The sequence below is a fragment of the Mesoplodon bidens genome (assembly GCF_964165515.1).
Source record: "Mesoplodon bidens genome assembly, chromosome: 6".
Taxonomy (NCBI): Eukaryota; Metazoa; Chordata; class Mammalia; order Artiodactyla; family Ziphiidae; genus Mesoplodon; species Mesoplodon bidens.
Window position 1 is genome coordinate 58,502,775 of NC_138162.1, and position 26,450 is coordinate 58,529,224.

Sequence of the window (26,450 nt, forward strand, 5' to 3'; positions counted from 1 at the left end):
ATTTCATCTCTGATGTGTTCAACTTTAAAGTGTGATAAAGTGAGTGCGTTTCAAGCATTCTTATCCAACCTTAGCCTGCATGTGAAAGATCTCATAACTACCACCTACTAAGTGAAGATCTGACTTTATTTACACATGATGAAATACATGATACTTGCAGTACTTCTACCATTTATGCTTTTGTTAGTCTGAACTTAACAGGCTACATCCATGAATGTAACTTTAGATCATAAGTTCCTAAAGGCCAGAAATTTAAACACTGATTTTTTTGGTAAACACTGATTTAACTCATATTTGAACAGTGCCCATAATAGCATGAAGTAAATGAGTTAATAAATTGGAGGTTAGTGCTTATACTCTGTTGAGTTTCCTAGTAACTTCAACCCCAGAAGATCCAAACCTGAAGTTCCAAAACATAGGGAAGTCCAAAAAGGTACAATCAGGTTCTCAATGGTGTCAATATTTCAGAAGGCCTAATAAAATAATATGTTTTCCCACACAAGCCACATGGATGAGTTAAAACATTCAATGTCTCACTAAATGAGTACGTTTAACACCATTTTGTATTGTATTTTCTGATTATTCTTTTTTGGTTTTGTTGTTTTTCATGACTGGAATGAGAAAATAAATTAACTCTTAAGATATTTAGTTTAACAGACAAAATATTTTAAAAGCATGAAGTTTGGGGGGAGAAGGGATCTACTAATATTGAGGAGGTTGGGAACCTCTGGTGTAACCTCTGCTTGTTTCGATCTTGATTCCTCTGACATTGGATTTCATAGGGAAATCCAAATCATGAGTCAAAGACTCTCTTAGTCAAATCAAATTGAAAGAATATTTTCAACAGATTTTAAAAAGGTTTTCATACATACAAGTCCCCAGATAGACGCCTCATATGGTAAAGTACAAGACAGAATCTAAGGTATGGGTACCTTAATGACAGCCACAAAATGACATTTGTATGGAAACAAACCACCTATTTCTGAAACATGGGTTTCAGAACAAGTAAGCTTTAATTACAGAGTTTTTTATTATTACTGAAATCTCTACACAAAGGAATTCAAGACCGGGTCCTACAAATATTTCACCACAGAATATAAAATTTATGGCAAAGAAAGAACTAATCTCTGAGTATCAGAGAGGGAATGGAATCAACATACTTGTATTCAAGACTAGTGTCAAAGCAGCAATTTTCCAGGGCATCCAAAGACTTCATCAGAAGAAGGTTCATCTGTTGGCCAGATATATCACTGGGTAAAGACCAAGAGGGAAAAATGAATTATTTAAAATCATTCAACTGTCCAAAATATTTATTATGTAATATGTTGCTCTCAATATTTTATTGAAAATGCATTTCTTTAAAAAATATATAAAAGTAGCAAATAACAATATTGATGATTCACATATATTTTGTAGACAGAGAAACTGAGTCAGAGAATTTATTCAATAATTGGGTTTCTGTACATTATACTCACTTGCAAACCAATAAACCCTAAAACTGCTACTTCTGCATTTTCTCAGCTCATTCAAATTTTAAAATCACTGGAAAATAAGAACAAAGCTCAGAATTCCAAAAAATTATTTCTAGGAATGCTAAAGTGATTTTCTTCAGAATATTTACTAATCCATTAAGCTGATATTATCAATAATCATTCCAAATCTTTCTTGCAAAGGCCATAACTTCTGATTTCATGTCTCAAATATGGAGGTTTTCAGTTCTATTCTGTTTTTTTTTAAAGGGGGGGGAAAAACCCAGCCCTATATTTTTCTGCCTTTATACAGTAATTGATGTGGTTTTTTTTAATTGTCTTGGTGAGAACTATGACATTTAGAGTAAAATAAAACTTAAAAGGTAGGTCTACGTCTGCTTTTTCAGGCAGAGTTGTGGGCTTCATCACCGACACTTTATTATCAAGGGGTCCCTACATGTCAGCTCTCCTGCTGCTGCCTCAGACCATGCTGAGTGGAATGCAGCCCCAGGAATGCCAGCCAGCCAGAGCACACTTTAAATAATATCTTCTCCAACCAAGACTATAGTGGTTTTGCCTGAGGTGAAGGAGTACATTTTGCAATGAGAAAACATGCACACAGGCACACACGATTTTAATAGCTTTAACTAAATAAGCCCTATTATAGTTGTTCTCTGGAGTAAAATGTACTTAAATGTCCTAAACAAATGCTAAAGAGACCCTACTAGTCTCCTCTGGGAGTTATGACAGAAGCAAGCTTTGGAATAATATACTTTTCTGAATAAATTCTAGACTGGAATTTAAATTCAGGAGATTTTTCGTAAGCCTCAGCAAAAAAATAAAATAAAATAAAAAGAAAGATGGATTGAATGTCAAAATTCTTTTCTACAAAGTGATTTTTCATTCTTGAGACCAAGATATTGTCCTGATCCTGTTCTCCTAAGGGGCCACTTTGGGCCACTTATTTGATGTCATTGATTATTCAGAGTTAGTAGCCCTCAAAACACTTACTTTAATTTTAGAAAAATCGACATTTTCTCCAAAAATGTCATTATCTGGTGAGACTGTCATTATCTAGTAGAATATTTATTAGTACTAAAAGGCAAATATTTCAGATTCCTCTGCTCTATGAAATTAGGAAGGTGGGAACCATGAATAATTATATTAATGGCTGCAGTACTAACACACCAGGCAGGAGAATGCTATCAAATACAGGATCATTATGGCAAAGTTAAAATCTGCAGTTATTCTGTGGGCAGTCCGCCTCAGGAAGAGCTTCCTGGTGTCCTTCCCCAGGGTTTCCTGCAGGTGCAAAGTCAAGTAGGGTAGATAGGGGTGGAAGGCAATCTAGGAACCAGAAAGGATGCTTTAGGGGAACCACCATAGGTTTCTCCAGGTAGCATAATTAAATTAACCACAAATGTAAGCTTGTCAAGCCCTAAAACCAGCAGCATCTCCTCCTAAACTAAGGAAGAAGGGAGCCAGAGCCAGGATAGAATGAAATGCGTTGCCTGGAATTAAACTGCCATGGCTCATTTTTAGTTGTAAAACAAGTAGCTTGAAAAGATACTGAAGAAAGAACATGAACACAGATGGTGAAGAGACCGCCATTTGTAGCATAGAAGCAAAGGGGAAAAAAAATCACTCTCACGTTTTAAGTCTATAAAAATACTTTGTGTTCTGTCCCCCACACAAGACATGTAACAGTCAATTCACATGCAAAGGGCAGCTTTTTGTTCATGTCCAGAACCAGGCCTGTGTATACTAATACTGGTGAATAGAACAAAATGAATATTCTGGAAATGATTCATTTATGATCACAAAGACTAAGCCAATCTTCCCAATCATCCAACAGATGTTTCCAAGGGCTGAAAATGAGCATCTGAAATACAGTATTTCCCTAGATCAATAGCAGTTCTCATAAAGGTTTCTCATATGGATGTTTGCACAAAACTATGTAAATTACAAATGTAAACTTAACCACTGGTTTCAAACAGAAATCTAAATATAGCATAATATCACCCAATTTACCCACATCAACACCATTTCTTCCTTTTGGACAGACAATTTCTGCCAACTAGGGAAGCTTAAGAACAGCTAACATCAGAACAGAATGCCTCTCCCCACAATCCCTACTATTTCCAATGCAGGAAAATGGGGCTGAAATTCCAAATCAGTGACATCTAAATATTCATGATCCCCAAATACTCATGTTGTACCACAGTACAATCAATCTGGATATATAAAATTCTAAGATCAGTAATAAAATAAAGAATAAATATAATGAGCAACAAAACTAAAGTAGATTCGTGCACCAGAAAACTTTCCCACTTAGTGGAATTTTCCACCTGAGTCTTTGATATTCTATTAGCTCCATTCAAGAGTAAAGCTAGCAGTCTAAAAATGAGCAATCATACTGAATAAAGCACAGTATAATATGCAGAGATTAAGACTCTTTAAGGATTACAAAAATGTAGCCAGGGCGCAGGATAAAAGCAATATTTAAAACTGGGTACATGCAGTTCTCAGGTGATTCAGTGATTCCCGCACCCTCAGGCACAGGGGTACCCGGATCTTTTCCTCCCATTTTATAGTGATATCAACAAAGAATAAGTAATTACTTGCACCCTTATAAACCAGAGGGGAAAAAAGAAGCTTTTTAAAATTTATAGCACCATATGATTAGACTTTCCTCATGTCTATTACACATGGCTTTCATCTAAGCATGAAATGATTTTCAAGTAATCGATCACTTTAAAAAGAGGAACCCTTAAAACACATTAATGTCTATGTGATGGTGTTTTAGAGAGACAAATTCATTCATAAAGGAGAATAAAGGATCAAGCTGCACATCTCAAAAAGTTGAGCACCACAAATTGCTCAGATATAATGTGTGTGTGTGTGTGTGTGTGTGTGAGAGAGAGAGAGAGAGAGAGAGAGAGAGGGAGGGAGGGTCGGGGGATGGGGGAGAGAGAGGGACAAATCCTCCATATAAGTCACGAAGAGGAAAAACAGGAATATTTTAATAAACTGTACCTGAGTTTCTCCTCACACAAGCGAGAGAGAAACATCCCCAAAGCAAGGCCCATGTGGATTTGCACGGCTTGAGACTCATCAGCACTTGGTTTCCCAGGTAACCTGGCAGTCAGCATGTTCAGGATTTCCTCAACCTTCTCTTTGCAAGAGATAATGAAAACTGGCACGAGGAGAGACAAAGCCGTGGCGGCCGCAGAACGTGCAATGGCACTAGCTGTGTTTTCACCAGAATAGGATTTCTAGGACATGCCAAAGAAAGAAAACAGGGGGTTGGCCTTTTGTTTAAAACATGAAGGACGCACACCTATCACAAAAGCGCTATACAACAATGCAAGCTTCTCCTAAATCCAACCTTGCCACCCAAAAAAAAATTTTTTTAATAAATCTAAAATAAATAAATAAATAAATCTATTTCTGTGTTTACCTACGGGTTACCTTCTTACTCTTAGTAAAACAATTTGCTACTAAGCAATCGGTTGACTAATAATACCCTTTTAAATTTGAAAAAAACTAATTATAAGTGTCTCCTTTTAAAGGGTGTGAATTCCCTCACTATAAAGCCTGAAACAATATCAGTGTTTTCAAAGCCCACATGTGTATATAATGAGAAACCCCAAGTGAAGCTATTCAAGCTTGCAGAAACCACCAAGCCACATTATAAATGTCCAGAAAGCCAGGAGTTTTCTGGGAGAGAAAAGAAAAGGGGTTAGGGTGAGGGCAGTTCAAGTTTAGTTACAGAGGGATAAGTGTACGTTTGGCACAGGGATCTATTGGCAGATCTCCCAAAATTTTTGGTGGGAACGCTTCCCAGTAGATGGATTATTTCCTACAGGGGGTTAATTCCTTTTAATTAAAAAGGAAGTTGAAATCCTAAAAGCCTCTGGTTACAAAGCAATAACCAGCTATTCAAAATGAAATGGAGAGCTCTATATGCTCCTTTCCTATATGTAATTATGGGAAAAGAAATGAATAACAACCCTAATAAAATGACAGGGCAGCTGAATATGAACAGCTTCTACAAGAGCCCTGTGTTAGAGAGCTCCACCAGACATTATATAATTTATAAATATGTCTCAAGTGGGGAAGAAAGACCGTTTATCATTCCTCAGTATTACCCACTTCAAATTTTCAGACACACCATGAAGGCCGTGTTGTCCCTTGCAGTCAAAACACATTAAAAAGTGTTTTTAATTCTATACTTATTTGCTATCTAAGCTTTAGTACTTTAAGGATAAAAAGCAAACATGAACTAAGGGATTCTTTAAGTAAATATAACACTATTACAATGACGATACTACTCAAAATGACCCAGCTGCTAAGACAAGGGAAATAAAGAAAGTAGCTTTTGAAACAGGGCTTTGAAAAAGTATAATAATGCAAGAATCACAAAGGTAAGAGGCAACCCCGAGCTGGCTAGTAAAGACATTATTCTTATTGGATAGCAAGAACTAAGCAGCGCTATTAGAAGTCTAATACGATATCCTGTCCTACTGAATATCTGAACCAGACAGCTACTGTAAAGACCTCCATATAAGTTAACAAGGTTTTCATCCATCATTAAAGAAATAAGAAAACTTCTGACAGAAAACAAATCATCGTAAACAAAGTACTTCTTTGAGCAAAATCTACCTTCCCATTTAATTCTACGTTATCTAGTAAGTCATTTTTTGTCCTCAAGTATAGTAAAAAAAAAATCTAGTTCCAGACCTTAAGCCCCAGATGGATACATACCAGGTCCTCCTAAGGGCAGGAGGACAGAGGCACACAAAATGTTGTACAAAGAAGACCTAAGGCAATGAAGTTTCAGGCTAAAATCGTGATCTTAGCAACAGTTCAGGACTTGTGCTATATTTTTATTCAAATCAACTGTAATCCTCTGCCACTCAGCTGATTGTCCCATGATCCCTATAATTCCCTAAGCAATGGATAGTGATAAGGCAGAACCAAAATAATTCCATGCAGATACAGAAATAAAGCATGCACTACAGCCAATAAAGGGAAAATGAAACCTAAACCAACAAAGTGTGTTTTCAATTTGCTTCAGATCTTAGCATATAAGCATGAAGAAAGAGAATGACTAAGTAACAGGTGCTTTTTTATGATCAACAATATTACTTTGTATTTATAGAGCATTTCACATTTGCAAAACATTTTCCTGTAGATTATATAATTTGATCCTCACAATCTTCTACAAAGTTGGCAAAGCATTCATTTTTACCTTCATTTTACAGGAAGGGAAAATAAGATGATAGGTTAAGTAAGTGTCAGGTCAACAGTCACAAAACTAATAAGAGGTAAAGCTGGGGCTACAATCACTGTAGCTAATATTGCTCAATCACCTCATTTTATAAACAAGGACACAGTGGTCCAGACAGATTAACTGAACTTCCCCGGGTCACATACTCTGCAATGAAAAAAACTAAGACCAGAAACTCACGGTCCTCCATCTTCAGCCAACGTTTATTTTACTACAACTGTAGCGCTTGACCCTGATTACACATCAGAATAACTTAGAAAGCTTTCAAAACGCTGATACCCAGGACCCATTCCCAAGCAATTACATTAGAGGTGAGGCCTATACATCAGTATTTCTTTTTTCAATATGTATGTATGTGTGTGTGTGTGTGTGTATATATATATATATATATATATATATATTTAAAGTTTCCCAGGTGACTCTAATATACAGCCAAGGCTGAGACTTATATCTAATGTATAGCTAAGACTTACACTATATCATGGATTTCACATGAACAGTTGATATAAGAATCAACTCTTGAGTTTTCTAATCATTTTTTATTTCTCGAACTTACATAATAAAACCAGGAGAAAAGTTGTCCTCTGGGTTGGTAATGGCTATCGACAATGACCAGAAGAGTATCAAACACCATGGAAACCCACACTTTCATTGAAAGGAAATTAGGTTGAACCTGCAGATGAAGGAAAACATGAAATGATAATGGGAAAAAAGAAAAAACCTAAACTTTATTTCTAGAATCAGGGTACAACCTCCTTCTGTATGAAAGAATGAAGTGCTGTTATTAAAAACTAAACTTCACCTGCCAGGACTGCATGAAGTAGATAGGTATTTGACAAATACACATCCTCACCTGTGCCCCAATGTGAATAAGACTTACCTTTCATACAAGACTTAGCAGAGCTGAGAGGATGAGGGCTGCAAAACAGAACAGATCTGGGAGCTCCTTAGAGCTCTCCTGTGTTCAGTGAGGGTAACATGGTGGTTAAAGGGAGAGACGTGCAGAGAAACCAACTCAAACTTTCTCATTTCTGACTTGTCATTTCAATAAAGCAGCTGACAAAATGTTTTTTACCATCTCTAGCATTTCTGCTTACTATCACTATACTTATCACTCAAGAATCATCACATTTGCCTAGCCAAGTAAGTAAGAAAACATTAATGATCTTCAGTTTGGAAAAGAAGAGGAAAGAGAATGCAAAAAACAAAACAACGACAACAACAAAACCCAGCTCAGTAAAAAGAGAACTTGGTTTAAAAAAAAAAAAATCATTCATGAGGGACTTCCCCGCTGGCGCGGTAAAGAATCTGCCTTCCAATGCAAGGGACACGGGTTCGAACCCTGGTCGGGGAACTAAGATCCCACATGCAGCGGGGCAACTAAGTCTGCGTGCGTGACAACTACTGAGCTCGCGCGCCTCAACGAGAGGGTCCACGTGCCGCAAACTACAGTGCCTACATGCTCTGGAGCCCACGCGACACAACTAGAGAGAGAAAAAACCCGCATGCCACAACGAAGAGCCCATGCACCACAACTAAGACCTGACACAGACAAAAAAATAAAGAAAATTTAAAAAAAAAATCATTCATGACCATGGATGTCAAAAAACATTCATTAACTCACATGGTAACACACAAGTGGTGCAAACTATAAAGGTCAATGCGGTGTTAAGAAACCTTGGAATTAATTCCTTGAATCAGACAAGACCTTCTTCTTAAGATCTTTAGTTGTTGGTCAAATGCAGATTTGAATGAAGTTTGAAAACTTCAACTTTAATCAAATAATGACATCTTGAGTTTATGTTGAGTAATAGCCAAAGGCAAGGTTATCAAGAATAAAAACAAAGCCCCATCTTTGGCTTGTGAGGCTTCTCAACGTTTTGTGTACCATGTGCCACAGCACAGGACAAAGGTTGTGGGAATAAAGAATAGAAGGGCCTGGAGCCCAAACTCTGAGATAGACCTCCAGTTATTACTGGGGCAAATGACCTGTACAACTGGTAGTCTGACATAAATAACACCAAAACGAAGGGATCCTAGGAAGGCATGTTTACTTTTTAGGTTGTAGGTCTACCTAGCATGTTGCCTCTGCTAAAGTATTCCATGGCTCTTTCAAAAATATGAAACATTTCCACTCTAAAAAATTTTCATCTTTCTCATTATTAAAATAAAATTCTGGGCTTAAAGGTAAATTTTCATATGGTAACTAACTACATTTTTATCCTTCATGCGATAACTCCTTGGCCTCCTTCCCTTCCCCACATGTAATACACATTTGTAGCTTTTGCCACACAGTATTATTCTCTTGTTTAATGGTAATAACACCCTTTGGGGAATTCCCTCCTCCATGATTTAAAGCTTGGTTAAATGCTCAATCAAGCTACTCATCCTACCCTGCTGAAGGTGTAGGCATGGGACCCACGGGATTACGAATCTTAAGTGAGTGACGCAAAGACAGTAAATGACTATAGCCGATCCATCCCAGTAGGGGTGGTCTGCTGAAATGGTTCATCAGTACCTGTGCATGGACTCCCCAACTTGCCTCCTGTTCTTCTCCCAACTCAGTTTTTAAGCTTTGCCTTCAATTCCATGGGATTCCAGATTCCTTATTCTTCTAGTTCCTTTTTAATTTAAATTAGAGTTGGCTTCTTGCCCAAAAAGAACCCACCAAAAAACCCTACCATGAAAAAAGAATACAAATGGTCCATCGGGCACTCTGTGGGGACAGAGATAGGCTGAATAGCATTGAATAAAGCTCAATTTTTTGCAGCAAGAAGTGATGATGCTGATGATAATAGTTACTATTACTGACTATCTACCAGCCATTGTGCCTTACATATATTACTTCATTTAATCCTAACAATAATCCTATCTGGTAAGTATTGTTATCCCCATTTTACAGATGGGGAAATAGGCTCTGAAAGGTGAGATTACCAACAATAAGCCATAGAGCTAGTAAATGCAAGTATTAGGATTTAAATCTAGGACTCTCCTACTCCAAAGCCTGTGTTTTTTAACCACTTGACTATATTGTCTCCAGATAATGATAGCTACCAGAAAACGGGGCTTAAAAGAAGAATAAATCCATGCCTTTTTATTTTGACAGATATGAATTATCTGAAAAAGTACATTGGAAATGAACATTGGCCAGCTTGCCACATGTTTAATTAAGAAATAAATGCCTTGCAAAAAATGAATAGGCACTTTGTCACTGACATCTACAATTAAAATGCAAAGTGCAATTTTTTTCAGTCAGTAAACACTGCTTATTTATCATTTTTTTGACATCATTGTTCACTTTCAGTAAGCCTAGTTAACCTCCTAAGATTGGTTACCATGATGTAATCACAAAAAGACAAGCCCTGCTGCATAAAATTGGTACCTTCAAATGGAAATGACCACTTAACTGTGATGGAGAAAGCAAAACAGAAAAGCAGCAAAGAAAAGTGTTTTAGAGGCCACTAAGGCTTACGGTATAAAGATGCATAGGGTAGCACAGCTAATGACTGTAACCTCCTAAATTCAGGGCCAGGCTTTAGGAGAAGTCTCACTTTTCACACGTTACACAACCAAAGGTCAACTGGTTCTAATCACCCTTAACTCACCTCCAGGACACCCTCAGAATCTGAGGAGAGGCTGGCTTCATGTCTGGAAACGACGACAGCAAGGCTGCTTAAGGCTAGCAGTGCGTTGCCTTTGACCACTGGGCTGTCTCTGTTTAAAAAGAAAAAAATTCCAAGAGAGGATTTGGGGGCATTAACCGGGAGAAGAGAAGGTGCTATTATAGGGAGGGCAGATGAGGTCAAAAGCACTTCCATCCCTTCACAGAGCCTTGTAAACACAGGTCTGTTGGTTCCCTGATGCCAGCAGCTTCTTTCCTCCTTCTGACACTAGTGCTGATTTTTAACTCTTCTTATGTGTATGGTCATTATGCTTTGGGTAAACTAAAAAATCTAATAAGCTCATACATCTAAGCTTCTTCTTCCTAAAATTTTTATTTCATCATTAGACCTTACATTTCCCAAGCCATCTTCTTCAGTGTCATCTTTGGCCAATATAAAAATGTATTGATTTGTTTTGGAAACACAGCAAAGGAAAGTTGTGTGAATAAACCCAGCAGAATGCAACTGGCCCCTGGCTTTTCTAAAGCACTGGTGTGTGGAATCAGCTTCTAGTGAACCACTTCAGACGGCATACTTTAACAGCAACTCGACATGCCGGCAGCTTTCCTCCACCATTATCATTTTCCCCTCTTTCTCTTAATATGCCAAAGCCAGCAATCTTAAAGTCAGTCTGTAACATAATTCAGAAACCCTAGATAAGATGCAAAAAAGGCTTGTTTTTAGACTATTTGCATAGACTATTTTTAGACTATTTTAGATATTTGCATAGTCTTTTATATCACTCAAATGGTAGTTTTCTAATATTGGCAATAAAATCTTAAGTTTGACTTATGAATTTGGTATCAAGAAAACTGAATCTTTTAAATACACTTAGCACTGGAAAATGTACATTTAGTATTATTCCATAATTCCAAAGTGAGCCTATAGAATAAAATCCCCAGTGGGACACTGATGAGATGCTCTTGGCTTGCTGACTTCGTCGTAACAGAACTCAGGCAACACAGCACCCTTACCATCGGACAGTTCCGTTCTCAGGGAGTTCTACGATTGTGGGTTTCCATAAATGCAGAGAATGCTTCCCCAAACCTGGACTTGAGACCTGAACTTTAATCAGTGTGTACATCCAAGAACTACTCCCTTGCTTACCCTGGTGCAGGAATAGAACAGATGGGCGGGATGAGGAAGATTTCCAGCCCTGCTCCCCATGCAAGCCTAGTGTCTCCGGCCCTAGGCCACAGTCATGACTGAACATGTGAGTTAGTGAGTATCAAAAGGTTAGTATACACCCGTGTTCTTGCATTTTTGTTTCCATTTGGTAAGAATGGAACGCAGGACTTGCCATTATCAAGTTCTATCAATCCATCCATTCCTTCCTTCCTTCTCTCTCCTACTCTGGGGTGATTAAGCTCAGTGAAGGCTTGCTCTGCACTCGTAATCATTTTGTTCAACTCTTCTTAGATCATTCCTCCATGAGGCCTGTCATACATTGATAAGACAACAACATTTACACTGAGGGATGGGGCAGGGGGAGAAAACAGAAAGGAAGACTTGAGGTTGAAGCAGTTTTGCAGTGAGGATTACTGGGAACTCCTATAGCTAACAATAAAATCCCAGGAAGCAAGGCAAGATGTGGGCATGCCCAGGTGCCCTAACCAGAAAATCATTTAACAAAATCAAAATTAAATCCTTTATTTATTTATTTATTTATTTATTTTTGTGGCGCAGTGGTTGAGGGTCCGCCTGCCGATGCAGGGGACACGGGTGCGTGCCCCGGTCCGGGAAGATCCCACATGCCGCGGAGCGGCTGGGCCCGTGAGCAATGGCCGCTGAGCCTGTGCATCCGGAGCCTGTGCTCCACAACAGGAGAGGCCACAACAGTGAGAAGGTCCATGTACCGCAAAAAAAAAAAAAAATCCTTTATTTTAATATTCTCCCTTTCCTTTAACTGAGAATACCTTGAAGCCTGTTCTGCTACAAAGTGGTCACGAATCCCTGAAGTAAGATTAAAAAAAGTTTTAAATTCTCAGTGAATTTATCACCCTGGAGAAATTCTTAGATGGTCACCAGAAATTGAGTATCAAAATCTTTTAAAACAAGAATATTAGTCAAGATGACATAAAAAGTGTCTTTTTAACCCTGAAATTCTGAAAGAGAATTTAGCCTCAGTTTTAAAACAGTACCCCAAATCACTGTATTTCAAAAGTTTCTCTGGTCTTGACATTCCTGAGCACGTATTGTTCTTGTAAAATGGGGTAAAATGTATTTAAAGTCACTGGTAATTAGATCTTTGGATGCAGACTAAATGCATATTTGGACATTAATCTTTGAATAGGAAAAACTAGCCCACAGTCACAATGCATGCTTAGGCCAAGTTACACATTTCATAAAGGTACAGTGACTAGCTCTCTTTTTTTTTTTTTAACATCTTTATTGGAGTATAATTGCTTTACAATGGTGTGTTAGTTTCTGCTTTATAACAAAGTGAATCAGCTATACATATACATGTATCCCCATAGCTCCTCCCTCTTGCGTCTCCCTCCCACCGGTGACTAGCTCTTGAACATCTTTTCATTCCCCACTTGCCTTGCAGTGAGTTATGGAGAGAAGACACTCCATACATACACAGTGAGACAAGTTCAAGGAGGAGCTGGCCAGGTGAAACTCTAGAATAGGTTCAGCAAAAACTCTTCACCTTGTTGATCACCTAACTATCCCCTACCAGTCAAGCAGCAGTGATTAATTTGCATAATAACATGTCAGCATCAGTGCAGTATTTATCTAGGCAACACCACTGACATTTTAATTAAATTGTCCTTTGAAACAAACAGATGCCATTAACCTAATTAAAAAGCTCAAGGAAGGATGAGCTACAATGATGCTTTCTTAGGGACCAAGTATTACATTACATATTAGTAAAGTGACCCAATCCTTTGGGGATTTTTATCTTCAGATTCAAATCTATTTAATTATTAACAATGAAAATAAATTTACATCAATCATCAGGTTTTATCTGTGTTCTGATTCTCCCTTAGTCCTATCCCTGATGCTTTTAAAAATGCTCTCAAATGAGCAAATCAGTCTAATGCTGTGATTAATGTTTTACTTCCTACATTTAATTTATGCCTCAGAACAAAATAAGCCCTACATTGGCCCAAAGTAGCCTGTGGCAGCCATGGTCCAAGGAATAGAAGGCTACGCTGGCAGGAGATGGTGATGCGGTCCTCACATGACTGGAGGAAGTCAGTGGGAAAAAGTAAAGAGAAGGCAGCAGAGTGATTTTTTTCTTCCACTCTATCATTACTCTCTCAGCCTCTGGACCTTAACTATCTCCTGCTCACTTGCTGTCATGCCTAGTATTGTCAGGATTGCTTTAATAAGATAAGGTCTATAAAATACTTGGAAATTTTTGATGAAAAGGTAACACCATGAGAACATAAATTCTTTTTACTCCATACCACTGAGAATGTGAACACACTCTTTTTAGGTAATAGTCATGAAATGATGCTTTGCAAATCTAAGATTAAAGTCTTGGTGAACTAAAATTTTAGAATGGAATCTGCCAAAACTACTGGAGAGGCAAAATTACAGTTTGTTTTAATAGAAACCTGCTAGTTTCTTCAGCATTTGAGCTTTTGTTGCAAATGTCAGAGCACTGTTTTTAACAAGAACTAAGTAGACTACATAATAGAACAAGCTATGAAAGGTAAAGGCTAAAGGCAGCCCCCTATCCCAGCACCTCCTCCCCTCCAATAAGCAGCTGAGTGCTCTCCCACTGTGTCTGCAATTCACCAAACTAGATAAACAGACACAAAGGAGTCCCTATCAAAGCCTCTCTGTACTTTAGTTTTCATTTTGTCAACAGATACTTCCCATTGCCTCCCATGGAATTGAGTGTAGGGGAGGATTACCACTATATTCAGAAGACATGAGGCTGAGTAGTGATCAGGTATTGAGATCAGGTTTTAGAGTGAAGTACCTGCTTAAGAAATTGCGGGTGGAAAGCGAACTCTAAGGTAGATGGTGTTTTTTGGGTTTTGTTTTTTAGGCAAAATCTATGTAGCTACAGAAGGTTCTAGGACATGAGAAAAATAAATTGTAGTTAAATATTTCTAGATAATATAGACTTTCAATACATATGAAATTCTCTGGGTCAAAGGTATATCTATATTATTTGGTGAATAAGAAGAAAGGAAGTCAAACAGCAGCAAGCTAAGGCTAATAGTGAAAAGGAGAAGTGCATAACTGACGTGTAACTTACTACCAGGAACAATTAGGCAGCTTGCTAACAAAGGGACCTGAAGAGACTGTTCAAGCAAGTTCACTAAGGTATAATTTTCTTAGTAAGAGTTGGCTTAAGATAAATAAAAAGCCTCAAGGTAGCAACACTCAAGTTATTTTTCTTAAAACAACCATAAGGATATGATGGAAATTGCTTTTTTACTGGGTCTTCACATTAGTTTTTAGTATTAAAAAATTCAATATTTAGCTACCCTGAGCCCAATAACACCAGGAGAAAAAAAGGAGGTACTACCTTAAATTATTTACCAGTTCACAGTTGAGATTTAATCATCTGTTTGTAAAATAGACATAATTCACATTAGCAAAGATTTTTTCTCCCTTGTACTAAATCACAATCCTTTAAATCTAAGCCAAAGCACAGGGCATTTTGTTAGGTGTACAGCATGGGCACTACTTTGATGTAAAGTTATGTGCCTGTACTGGTTCCTCCGTATTTTCACAGAAAGACACGTAGTAAGAATTAACTGAATATGAGAAAGGATAACAGCTGATTTTTTAAAAAATAACTAAAAAGGGCTTCCCTGGTGGCGCAGAGGTTGAGTCCACCTGCCGATGCAGGGGACGTGAGTTCGTGCCCCGGTCCGGGAAGATCCCACATGCCGTGGAGCAGCTGGGCCCGTGAGCCATGGCCGCTGAGCTTGTGCGTCCGGAGCCTGTGCTCCACAATGGGAGAGGCCACAACAGTGAGAGGCCCGCGTACCGCAAAAAAAAAAAACCAAAAAACAAAACCTGAAAAGTCCTTTAAATCCTTAAAGTAATGAAATGCCAGAAAAGGAGAAACTGTTCATACCTGTGAGGAAGAAAACTATTTATAGAAAATTCCTGGTAAGAGAATAAATGGATCTTACTTTGCAGCTGCTTTGGTGACCTCATCAGTCAACATGTCTCGAACCCTGTGATACAAATGGAAAATAGGTATGAGAGTTTATAGTAGAGCAAGAAACCAATCTTTTTGCTTATTCATCAATTAATAAGAACCTCTGACAATGACTCCAGATCTTAAAACTTCCATGTAGAATTTTAGTGTAAGGTGAAAGAACTGTAATAAGGGCTTCATTTCCAAGACGGTTTCATCTTCCTAGTCCTTAGGTTACTTAGTAGAGGCAGGGAGGGAGGTGAATGCAACTAATGTATAGGCAGTGTTTTCATGGTGTCATCTCTTAAACTGAGTGCTGGGTATACAAGTGTCCTTTATATTATTCTCTGTGATGGACTGAATGTTTGTGTCCTGCTGCCCCAAATTCACATGTTGAAATCTTAACTCTGAATGTATGGTATTTGGAGGTGGGGCCTTTGGGAGGTCATGAGGGTGGGGCCCTCATGAATGCGATTAGTGTCCTTAAAAGAAGAGAGAAGAGAGACCAGAGAGAGCTTCCTCTCTCTCTGCTCTCTGCCATGTGAAGCTACAAGGAGAAGGCAGCCATCTGCAAACTTAGGAAGCAGGCCCTCACCAGCACCAGGTCTGCTGTCACCTTGATCAAGGGTTTCCCAGCCTCCATAACTGTAGGAAATAAATTCTGTTGTTTAAGCCATCTGGTCTATGGTATTTTTGTTATAGCAGCCTGAACTGACTAAAACATTCTCTCTTTTCTGCACAAGAGCTCACCAAAACAGCAATTTACTGCTTTCAAGTTGTAGATAATAGAATTTTCACTATGTATGTATACAAAATAAAATCTAAAATGTTCGCTATGGTATACGTGAAACTGATATAATGTTATATGTCAATCATACCTCAATAAAAAAACAAGTGTTGGTTATAAAATTGAACTAAAAGAAAATACTTACATTTATGGATTTAAAGAAAGGTATGTTCAATTAAAATATTCACAGTTTTTTTCATGTAAGAGTCTTGAAATAAAGTGAAAAACAATCATTGACTGCCAAATTTATATTCCAAAGATGATATCATAAACATGTTCACTATACATTTTGAGTTTCATAAATTCAAAGTTTTTATAACTATCATAAAAGTTTTGCAAATATAACTGTATTTGCATTTGAAATATAATAAAATCTTAGCTGTTCAGCACTCTTTGAGAATGAGTCATTCTTAAGAACCAAGTTTTTCAGATAGTTGCAAACTGCTCCTTAAACTTGTACTTTATAAAACCATTTGACAGTAAATTTCTCTAAAACGTATTGTCCAATCTTGGTCTTCCTAAATGGAGAATAGTGCATTCAGTGTATTCTTTTACTGGTCAACGTGAAATATTGACAGGTGATGACTTGCCTGTACTTCTAGGTAGGGCCACACCCTCCGTTAGTTCCCTCCTCTTACCTACTCTCCCTTCTCTCTGCTGCATCACCAATTTTTCCTTCTCCACTTGTATTACTCCCCTTAGCTTGTGAACACATGATAATATCTACCATCTTAAAAGAAGAAGCCCTCCAGCTACTGCCCCATTCCACTGCTTCTCACACATCAGAACTCATTTAGAAGAGTAGCTTATACTTATGACTCCAGTTTATCTCTTTCCACTCTCTAGACCCTTCTATAATTTGGGTTTTGTTCCTACAAAACAGCTCCTTCATGGTCACCAGTGACTTTCAAGAGGCCAAATCTAATGCTCAGCTCTCAGTCTCCATCTTTTGTAGTCTCAGAGCAGCATTTGACACAATCGGTTGCTCCTTTCTTGAAACACTTTCTTCCTTCAGCTTTTAAGGTGGCTTTTACGATTCCATTCACTCTTGGTTTTCTTCCTACAACACTAATCTTCCATCTGCTTTACTGGCTCCCTCATCATGTCCCCCATTTCTAAATGTTGAAGTGCTCCAGGGCTCAGTCCTCTGACCTTTGTTCTATCTTTACTCATTCCCCAGGTGATCTCATCCAGCAATGTGATTTTAAATGCAGTCGATATGATGATGATTCCCCAATTTATACATCCAGCCCCGACCTTACCCCTGACCTCTAGACTCACAGTCAACAACCTACTTGATATCTCCAAACTGCAGATCTAATTAGGTATCTCAGGCTTAGCAAGTCTCAAACCTGATTTCTACCCTAGACAGACCTGCTTTTCTATAGTTTTCCCCATCTTAGTAAATGGGAACTCCATACTTTTAGTTATTCACAGTCAAAATCTTGGAGTTATCCTTGACTTCCATCTCTCTCTCACATCCTCCATTCCATATGTCACCATGTATATTTGGAAGAGTACTGCTAACAGACCACTCCCCAAATTATCATTTTCAGAAGATGAAATTAAAACTATGTGTAAAAGAAAAAGCAAATAGGAAGCGAAATCCAAATTCTTAATCTCTAATCTTAAATCCAATGTCATAACGTTTTAAACTGCATTGCTATTTTTTAAATGAATCTAGGAAATGTAACTTAGAATAGAATTAGTTAACCATACATGTGTACATGCACGCACGTGCACACACACACACAGCTTCTGCTTTTCTACATATGCCAATTGTTAGTAAATAAAAAACTGAAACCAAGTAACCTTTGAACAGATTTTTATATTAAAGAAAACTGTGGCTACAGGAAAAGCTATTTAGATTCTGGGCACTTTACTTAGATTTAGGCTGCTGCAACATTAATCTGACAAGGTATTCATCACAACCCATGTAACAATTTAAATTGCTTTTAATGTGCCAGCACTTACACATTTCAAGATAATATAGTGGGAATTCACTGGGGGACATCTGCCAAAGAAATTAAAGCCTTGACATGGTAAAATTGCTCCTGATAATGAAGATGTCTTGGGGAGGGAGGAGCAGGGGAGTGGAAGGGTATTCCTTGACTAAATGAGTGGGAAAACCTCAATTTTCATTCAAAAGCATATAAAATAATCAATTATAGGGAAAAAGGGAAAAACAAATCATTTCCACACTGCTTTAGAAAACAATAAAAATATTTAAAAACCATGAATAAAGTGCTCCTTCTTTGATCTGGGGAGGAAATAGAAAATACACTTATCATATCTTCAGCCCTTTGCCTTCAGGCTCATATAGAGGTTAAAATTCCAACATTAAAGCCTTTAAAGTGGTCAACTTCTCCTTCACAGTTCATTTCCCATAACAAATAATGAGCACAGAAAGCCATCCCCTTACCAGAGCCAGGCTGTGCTTTTTTTGTATTGCACCTCCTCAGGTCCTTCTTTTCCATGTTTTAACTGCAACTCCAGCTCTCCTATCCTCCCCTGCAAAAAGCACAGCATCAATCAGCATGCAAACTCTATGGCCAAAATTATCTTAAAATTTCTTTGGAAAACACTTAGGTAACAATCTTTTTCCAGTTGGCCTTAGGTGTTCCTGATAAGATATCAGATTTTGATAGAGGATGTGTGAGGAGAGAGAATTATATCATGCTCAGGGATTTCCACATTCACCAAATAAGTATATCCTGGAGAAGTTGTATGTTTGGCAAATTTAGTGCAGAGCGCTTCATCTGGGGATATCTATTAAAAGCAGATTTGAAGTCCATAGGTCCTAATCAACAAATCCCCTATGTTGTAAAAATCTGCCTGTGTCAGCAGCTGACAATTTCAACTGACATAATACCAAGATTGGGGTCTGGGTACCAGTATTCTAACAGAATGGTAGAAATGAGTAGGAAGTATATACCATTTAAGATTTAGGTAATGTATAACAAAAGTTATTCTCAAACAGATGCACATTACATTTCTATTTCTTGACTAAACTTATAGATATAATTCTCAACCTGTACCATGCAATAAAAATATAGCTAATATCATCATCCCTTTAAGGGCAAAGCCTTCAAATATATTTATTAGCTCTTCTATTTTTTTATACTCAGGATTATTTTGACCAGATGCTTCCCCCTCTACTCCATCACCAATTACATTACTTAAATGTAACTGAAATTCTGGTCTATTGTTATACCCTGAACTGAACAAGAACTCAGATTGCATATTGCATTACTGAGTAATACCAAACCATTTTCAGAAGTGGTCGTGCGGCTCATATTCTCACTAGCGGTAAATAAGAGTTATGGTCGCTTCACATCCTCACCAGCATTTGAAATTACCAGGCTTTTAAATTTTTACCATTTTGGGAGGTGTAAAATGGGGCCCATTATGGTTTTAGTTTTCATTTTTCTGTTTACTGAGATTGAACATCTTTACAGGTGTTTAATGACTATTTGGGTTTCCTATTCTGTCCATTTTTCTATTGGTTGCCTTTTTCTTATTGATTTTAGAGTTCTAAGGTGTGCTCTACAGAAGAAAAATTAATCTCTATATATATTCTAGAGAGGGAAGCAATATAGCTTTAGGTTAAGGATGTGGGCTCTGGAATCAGGATGTCCTGACCTAATGTCATTTCCACTTACTTGCTGTGTAAGTTTGGGCAAGTTACTTCACCTCTCTAAGCTTCAATTTCCATTTGTAAAATATAGCAAACACCTAATTCATGGTATTAGAGCATCACATAAAATAATGTGGAAAAGTGTCTATTTAGTGCAGTGACTGGTACCAAATAACTGCTACCATTACCAGGTTTGCTGTCAAAAACAAACTCCCCTTATTACCTTCTTATAATCTATTCTCTCATGAATATATCTAAATCCTTCTTGAAATAATTCATATTTTTAATCTGTACACTTTCAAAGAGTAAAAGGTTCCCCAAAATGTAATATCCAGACTATAAAGTTACATGTCCTTGTATTTCTCTCATATACTCTCAGTTGCTAGCCTGTAAACTCATTGAAGAGTACAAGGATGGTTTTATCCATCTAAGGAGTCCCTGTATTTTGCACAACCTCCAGCACACAGTGCCCTGGGGCTCATCAGTTCAGGCACTCTGAGATCTGATGCGCATTCTGTTCACATCCTTCATAGTTTCTATTTACTTCAATCATGTTCATCCCCATCTCTGTGTTTTCAATGATAGACTCCTGACCCTTTCATTCTCCCTCTGTCTCTTGGAGCAAGGTATCAGAGGTGATCAAACTGGAAAGATACTGATATTAATATTTAATATTGATAGCAGCCTCCCAAGAGGGTAGGCAAAATAGAAAATCATGTTTATTGCCTTCTCTTTTTGTTATGCTTCTTAAATCATACCTCTTTCCTACTAAAACATTTACTTTCCATAATGCTTTCCAAAAAAAGACAAATAAGAAATTAAAAGGTTAAAAAGCTGTTCAGAAATAAGCAAAACACAAAAAGGCCAGTATATGTGCAGTCTCTTGAGAAGGCCTACTTTTCTGATCTCTCCTGTAGCCATAAACCAGTACAACTATTCTATAGTGACTAAGTAAATTTCTCATTTTTTCTTTCTCAGAGTCTCGGTTCTTCTCAATCTCCTCTTCTGAAATGTCTCTAATTCCTTCTACCCAGCCCCTGTTAGGCTATTTACTCAGATCTACTTTGCATCCAATTCTTCACCTACTGATAACAGAGATCCAATGGCATTTAACTCAGTTACCTCTGCTTCTGGTTAACAGCTGTGGTTAAGGAGGGGGGTAAGGTGGGGACACTCACTGGGAGAGAAAAGGCTGAAATGATCACTTGAAATGAGATTTTTAAAAAAATAAAGTTATTTATTTATTTATCTTTGGCTGTGTTGGGTCTTCATTGCTGCGCATGGGCTTTCTCTAGTTGTGGCGAGCAGGGGCTACTCTTTGTTGCAGTGTGTGGTCTTCTCATTGCAGTGGCTTCTCTTGCTGCAGAGCAAGGGCTCTAGGCATGCAGGTTTCAGTAATTGCACTCACAGGCTCTAGAGAGCAGGCTCAGTAGTTGTGGCACACAGGCTTAGTTGCCCCGTGGCATGCGGGATCTTCCCGGGCCAGGGCTCAAACCACGTTCCCTGCATTGGCGGGCGGATTCTTAACCACTGTGCCACCAGGGAAGTCCTGAACTGAGTTTTTTGGATTGCCTGTAGATTCCAATTATTAATTTATCTATTTCTCTTCCTTTGTAAAAAAAAAATCTTCGGCCTAGGTAACCACAAGCTTGCTGATTACAGTGAGCAAATTTTACCTAACTCTAAACCTGCACATTAAAGACAAACAAACAAACAACCTTTACAAATGGTCAATGGGTAATCTACTAGGGGTCACAATTCCTGACTGGTTTTGATTTCAGATTATTGTGCAGCCAGCTGACCAACTCAGGAAACAAGTATCTGTAGTCAACCTGTTTTAACCTCTCTGTCCTGTCTGAGGTCATATTCAGAGTCCCTAAGGGCCCTTTAACCAAAGGCTGGAGACCTTAACCTCCTCAGCATCCCACAAGGGCAGCAAGGTAAAGCCGACCTGTAGAGGGCACTTTACCAAAATGGACTTGGAACTGTCTATCAACTCGTATCTGCATTTTCAACTTAATGGGAAGAAATCCAAATACCTCCTCATGTCAACCACTTTGATATACTTATAATTCAAAATCCGACGTTCTTGTGGAAAAATTAGATAAGGCTGGAAGCTGACGCCTAAGCAAAAGCCACTAGAAGTGTTCAAATTGCAAACATTCACATTATAGTCAACCTCTGGGAAATAATGTAGAATGCACCTTTTAGCATATCTCCTAGGCTTATTGAATAAAACGTGGCTCCTCTAAATGATGCTCTAGTCTAATGCTACGAAATATGTCTAACACCAGATGGAAGTAACTATACCTCCTGCACTGAACAAAGAGTTATCCTCCAGGACGGAAATTCTTGATATAGATGAGGAGTTTGGCAGTTGCTCTAATTCTTCTAAGATCCCATAAATTCTGTTTAAGTGTGTGGGCTCATTTAAAAAGACTTGTTGAACAGTTAAAATGCATCAGCATACTTTCAAATAATAGTGATAGCCTAAAAAGCACTGCTGTACTTTTCAAATAATACTGAAAATTTTATTATAGTCCCTACTTTGAGTTTCACCTCTTAATCCCCAATTCTCAATGGAACTAGACTTATTAGAAACCTAAAGGAAAGAGATTTTAAGTGATAAATAAATAAAGATACACACTATCACCTACAACAGTAGAAAAGCAGAATAATTGACCTGTGTTACTAAAAATACTCAGCTGGCTTTTCATAAATTGATCTGTCCTCTAAAATATTAAACCAATTTGCATTATTTATAACAACTAATGATGGTGTTAGGGAAAATGCATGATGCAGTGGCCAAGGCTGAGGCTCTGGAATCAGACAAATCCAGGTTAAGTTCCAGTTCTCTCATTTATTGACTGTTAGATTTTGTGCAGTTTGCTTTGCTTTCGTAGCTAACCCTGCTTCCCCATCTATAATCCCATTCTACATGAGGTTACCAATATCCACTTCAAAGAGCTTCTGTAAAGATGAATTGAAATACTATACATTAAATGTTGGACAGACACTAGTTATTTAACAAATGGTAGCTCTTGTTATAAAAAAGAAACCACCGAGGGTTTTTTTTTTTTTAATCAGTTGCTTGTCATCTGCATGTTATACCATAATCCTACTCAATTTCGCCTTCTTTATGCTAAGAGCTAAATAAAATTCTCAGTACATGCTGCAGGAGGAGTTGTTCTTGCTGGCTCCAGGTGCCTATACTGGAGTACATCCTCTATTAAAGCATCAAAGATTTGTACTGGCATTGCTAGTGGACACGTTAGTCTCCTGCACTGGACTGGGAGCTCACTGAGAGGAAGGAGTGCTTTATTCCTTTCTACCCCACACACCCGGCACAGGACCTGGCCAGTAAAGGACGTGCCATAAATGTTTGGTGAAGGAAAACACTGCAAAATTACAAAGGGAAAAATGAATGTGCGAAAAAGTGCATACTCTGATGAGCAATCTCACTCTTCTTGAATAAAAACTATAATTGGTTAAGGGTGTGTAGGGGTAATTCATTCATTCACTTATGCATCTACTCAAAACAAAGTGGCCAGATGCTGCTGAGGATAAAAAAGTGTGTAAGCCAAGCAAAAGGGAACAATGGTTGCAAGGGAATGTCTTTAAAATGCAGATTCCAGTTTAGTTTGGGGAACCATCTAAAACACTGTTGTTCAGAGTAGGGTTGATAGACTGAATTAAAATCACCTGGCAGCTTGGTAAACATGGAGATTCCTGATCTCCTATTCAGTTCCAGTGAACCAGAATCTCTGAAGATGCATTAGTACTTTATAAATTCTAGAATGAATATGTTGTAGCAAGGTTTTAATGTGAGAACATCAATGCTGAGATGCTTAGTCATTCCTCCGGCCCCGCCTCTATCCTTTAGGACAGCTGTTACCTTTAACCATAACACCTCATTTCCTAAGCCTTCATGAAAATCTTATTTTGGGCCATAAATTACTTAAGTAATTTAGATTTTTTCTATCATCCTTAACAGAGAATTTTAAGCCAGGAAAAAGGATTGAGTTCGTAGTTTTTTCCTTATGCTATTAAATGTTCATATATTCCCAAACTGATTAAAAATTATTTCTAATTTTAAAACTCACAAGCTATAACTTATAATATTACTGGAATAAAAGAAGTCAAATTGAGTGTAATTCATTTATTTAGTGAGCACTAACTATGTTTTAGACACCATGTCAGGTCCTAGAGACGGGACAGAGAGGAAAACACAGCTTCTGGCTTTAAGGAACAGAGCCAACTGGAGGGAGGCCCCAGACATATAACTAGGGTGATAAGTGCTTTGAAAAGGGAAGCACGGGTTCTAAGGAGGCACACAGAGAGGGAAGGCACACAGATAAAACCATGTAAAAAAACAAGTAGAAATTTGCCATTCCAACATGTGCCCCTTTCATGACTATGACAACTATAAATACAAAGTGAAACTTACTCCTGGAATTAAGAAAAAGGGAAAAGCTGCAAAACCAGCCTTGAAAAGGCAGAGAGGGAATGGCAGTGCCTGCAACAGAAGGAACAGTGTAGGTAAAAGCCAAGAGGTTAGGGAAGACATGCTGAGTTTGGGAAAACAAAGAAATTGAGCAAGGCCGAAAATTCAGGGGAAGGGTTAAGAGACGAAGCTGGAGATGTAAAAGCAAGTCCAGCTCGAGAGGGCGCAGGTACAGGATGAAATGATGAGCTCAGTTTGGGACACGCTCAAATTGAGGTGCTGTGGGACAGCCACGGCGGTCATCTGGGACAATGAGAGGCGTTCACAGAGCAGCAGGACATCGGAGAGGAGCGCTCAAGAGGCAGCTCTGGATGGAACACACATATGGCGGGGGGCGGGCATCACATTTAAAATTTAAGTTCAGTTATATATGCATGCCTCACATTCTTTTATGAGCAAAAATAACCGTTGCCTTTTTTTTTTTTTTTGCGGTACGCGGGCCTCTCACTGTTGTGGCCTCTTCCGTTGCAGAGCATAGGCTCCGGATGCGCAGGCTCAGCGGCTGTGGCTCACGGGCCCAGCCGCTCCGCGGCGTGTGGGATCTTCCCGGACCAGGGCACGAACCCACATCCCCTGCACCAGCAGGCGGACTCTCAACCACTGCGCCACCAGGGAAGCCCACCGTTGCCTTTTTGATAGTGCTATTTTCCTAAGTGCTCTTACACTAAATACGTATTTGTAGTAAACCTTAAGAAAGAGACACGCCCTAGAGCAAGCTACCCCATGGTTTCATTACCTGTAAAATGGCATGATAAGCACGAGTCATATATGCGAGCCAGGCCTGTGGGAGAAAAATTGCACGGTGCCACTCAGAAAGCTGGATGTGAACCTGTGGGAAAAATGTACCATGACATAAGTTAGGCTGCACAGTATTAAAACAGAATAAAATGAAAACTGTATCATCAATTCTCTCTTTCCCTTCATTTCTATGGTCTGGATTCTAAAACAAACCAAATCAGTCTAGGATCAGAACCACAAATAAGATCTTTCGGATATTTTCAAAGGAGAGGAGTTTAGAGTCCTGTAAAGACAAAATACAGTAAGCCTGGAATTTTCTAAATTAAAGCAAATAAAATCTTACAATAACAAGTTAAGATGTATGTGTAATACAAATATGTCCTCGAAAATCAGGGGGAAACTCTGTAAAGCCTCTTGCCAATGTCAGGAAACTAGGTATTGTCTAACAAATCCCCCTAGTAATTTTAAATAAAAATAAATATTGCTCACATCTTGGACTTCCAATATGACAGTTTCTGAAGTAATAAACTTAAATTGCCAACAGAAATATCATGTTGTGTAGAAACCAGGATGTTAAGAGCATGCAAATGAGTCCGGCACACAGCAATTGAGCACACCACTAGATAAATGCCCTTTAATCAGTGTGGGTAAACAAGAGAAAAATGATATATGCCAACACTGAAATCCTGTTTCTGAAGACAGGCCCAGACAAAACATCTGGTTTTCATAGTCATTTCTGTTTCTACCTATTAGTATACTGCTATCTTGTGACAAATCTTCCCAGGTCTGCTTCTGTTAAAGAAAGATCACTCAAGAAAAAATAGTCACAGTGCATCACATTTCATGTTTCCTGTAACTCATCTCATCTAAACTCAAACAACGGAAACTTTAGTCTGTGTCTTACAGACAAAAAACAAAAACAAACACATAAAAAGAACAAATTTCCACATAATTACCCCAGAATCATGATAACTACATGAAAACTACAGTGTTTAAAGAGATTTTACTGTATTATAGGAATTAATTTTCTCAAGGACTTTGTGATGGGGAAGAGAACAGCCTCTCTGAATACAGTTGGTTTCCATGGCTTCTGGTATTTTCTTTAATCCCAGTCTTAGTGTGGGCCTACTATACGCAAGGGACTCTGGAAGGATGTGAGGATTATAAATCGATCAGTATCTGCACAGAGTTCAGAAATGCGCAGGGAGAGTCAGAAATGTACACAAATAGATTATAAGGCAAAA

The 26,450-nt window shown here is 38.2% G+C and overlaps 1 protein-coding gene across 6 annotated transcripts in view; it reads right to left on the minus strand.

Moving 5' to 3' along the window:
• The window catches only part of FOCAD (focadhesin), a 311,561-nt gene that overhangs the window by 61,677 nt on the left and 223,434 nt on the right, over positions 1-26,450 (minus strand). For all 6 annotated transcript variants that reach the window (XR_014016190.1, XM_081238309.1, XM_081238312.1 and 3 more), the window contains 7 exons: positions 25,205-25,297; positions 18,750-18,838; positions 15,533-15,577; positions 10,368-10,476; positions 7,319-7,435; positions 4,506-4,744; positions 1,161-1,250 (listed from right to left, as the gene is read on the minus strand). Coding sequence is in view for 5 of the 6 variants with exons in the window: in XM_081238309.1 (XP_081094435.1) it covers positions 1,161-1,250; positions 4,506-4,744; positions 7,319-7,435; positions 10,368-10,476; positions 15,533-15,577; positions 18,750-18,838; positions 25,205-25,297 (782 nt within the window). In the remaining variant the exon portion in view is untranslated. The remainder of the gene's footprint in view (positions 1-1,160; positions 1,251-4,505; positions 4,745-7,318; positions 7,436-10,367; positions 10,477-15,532; positions 15,578-18,749; positions 18,839-25,204; positions 25,298-26,450) is intronic.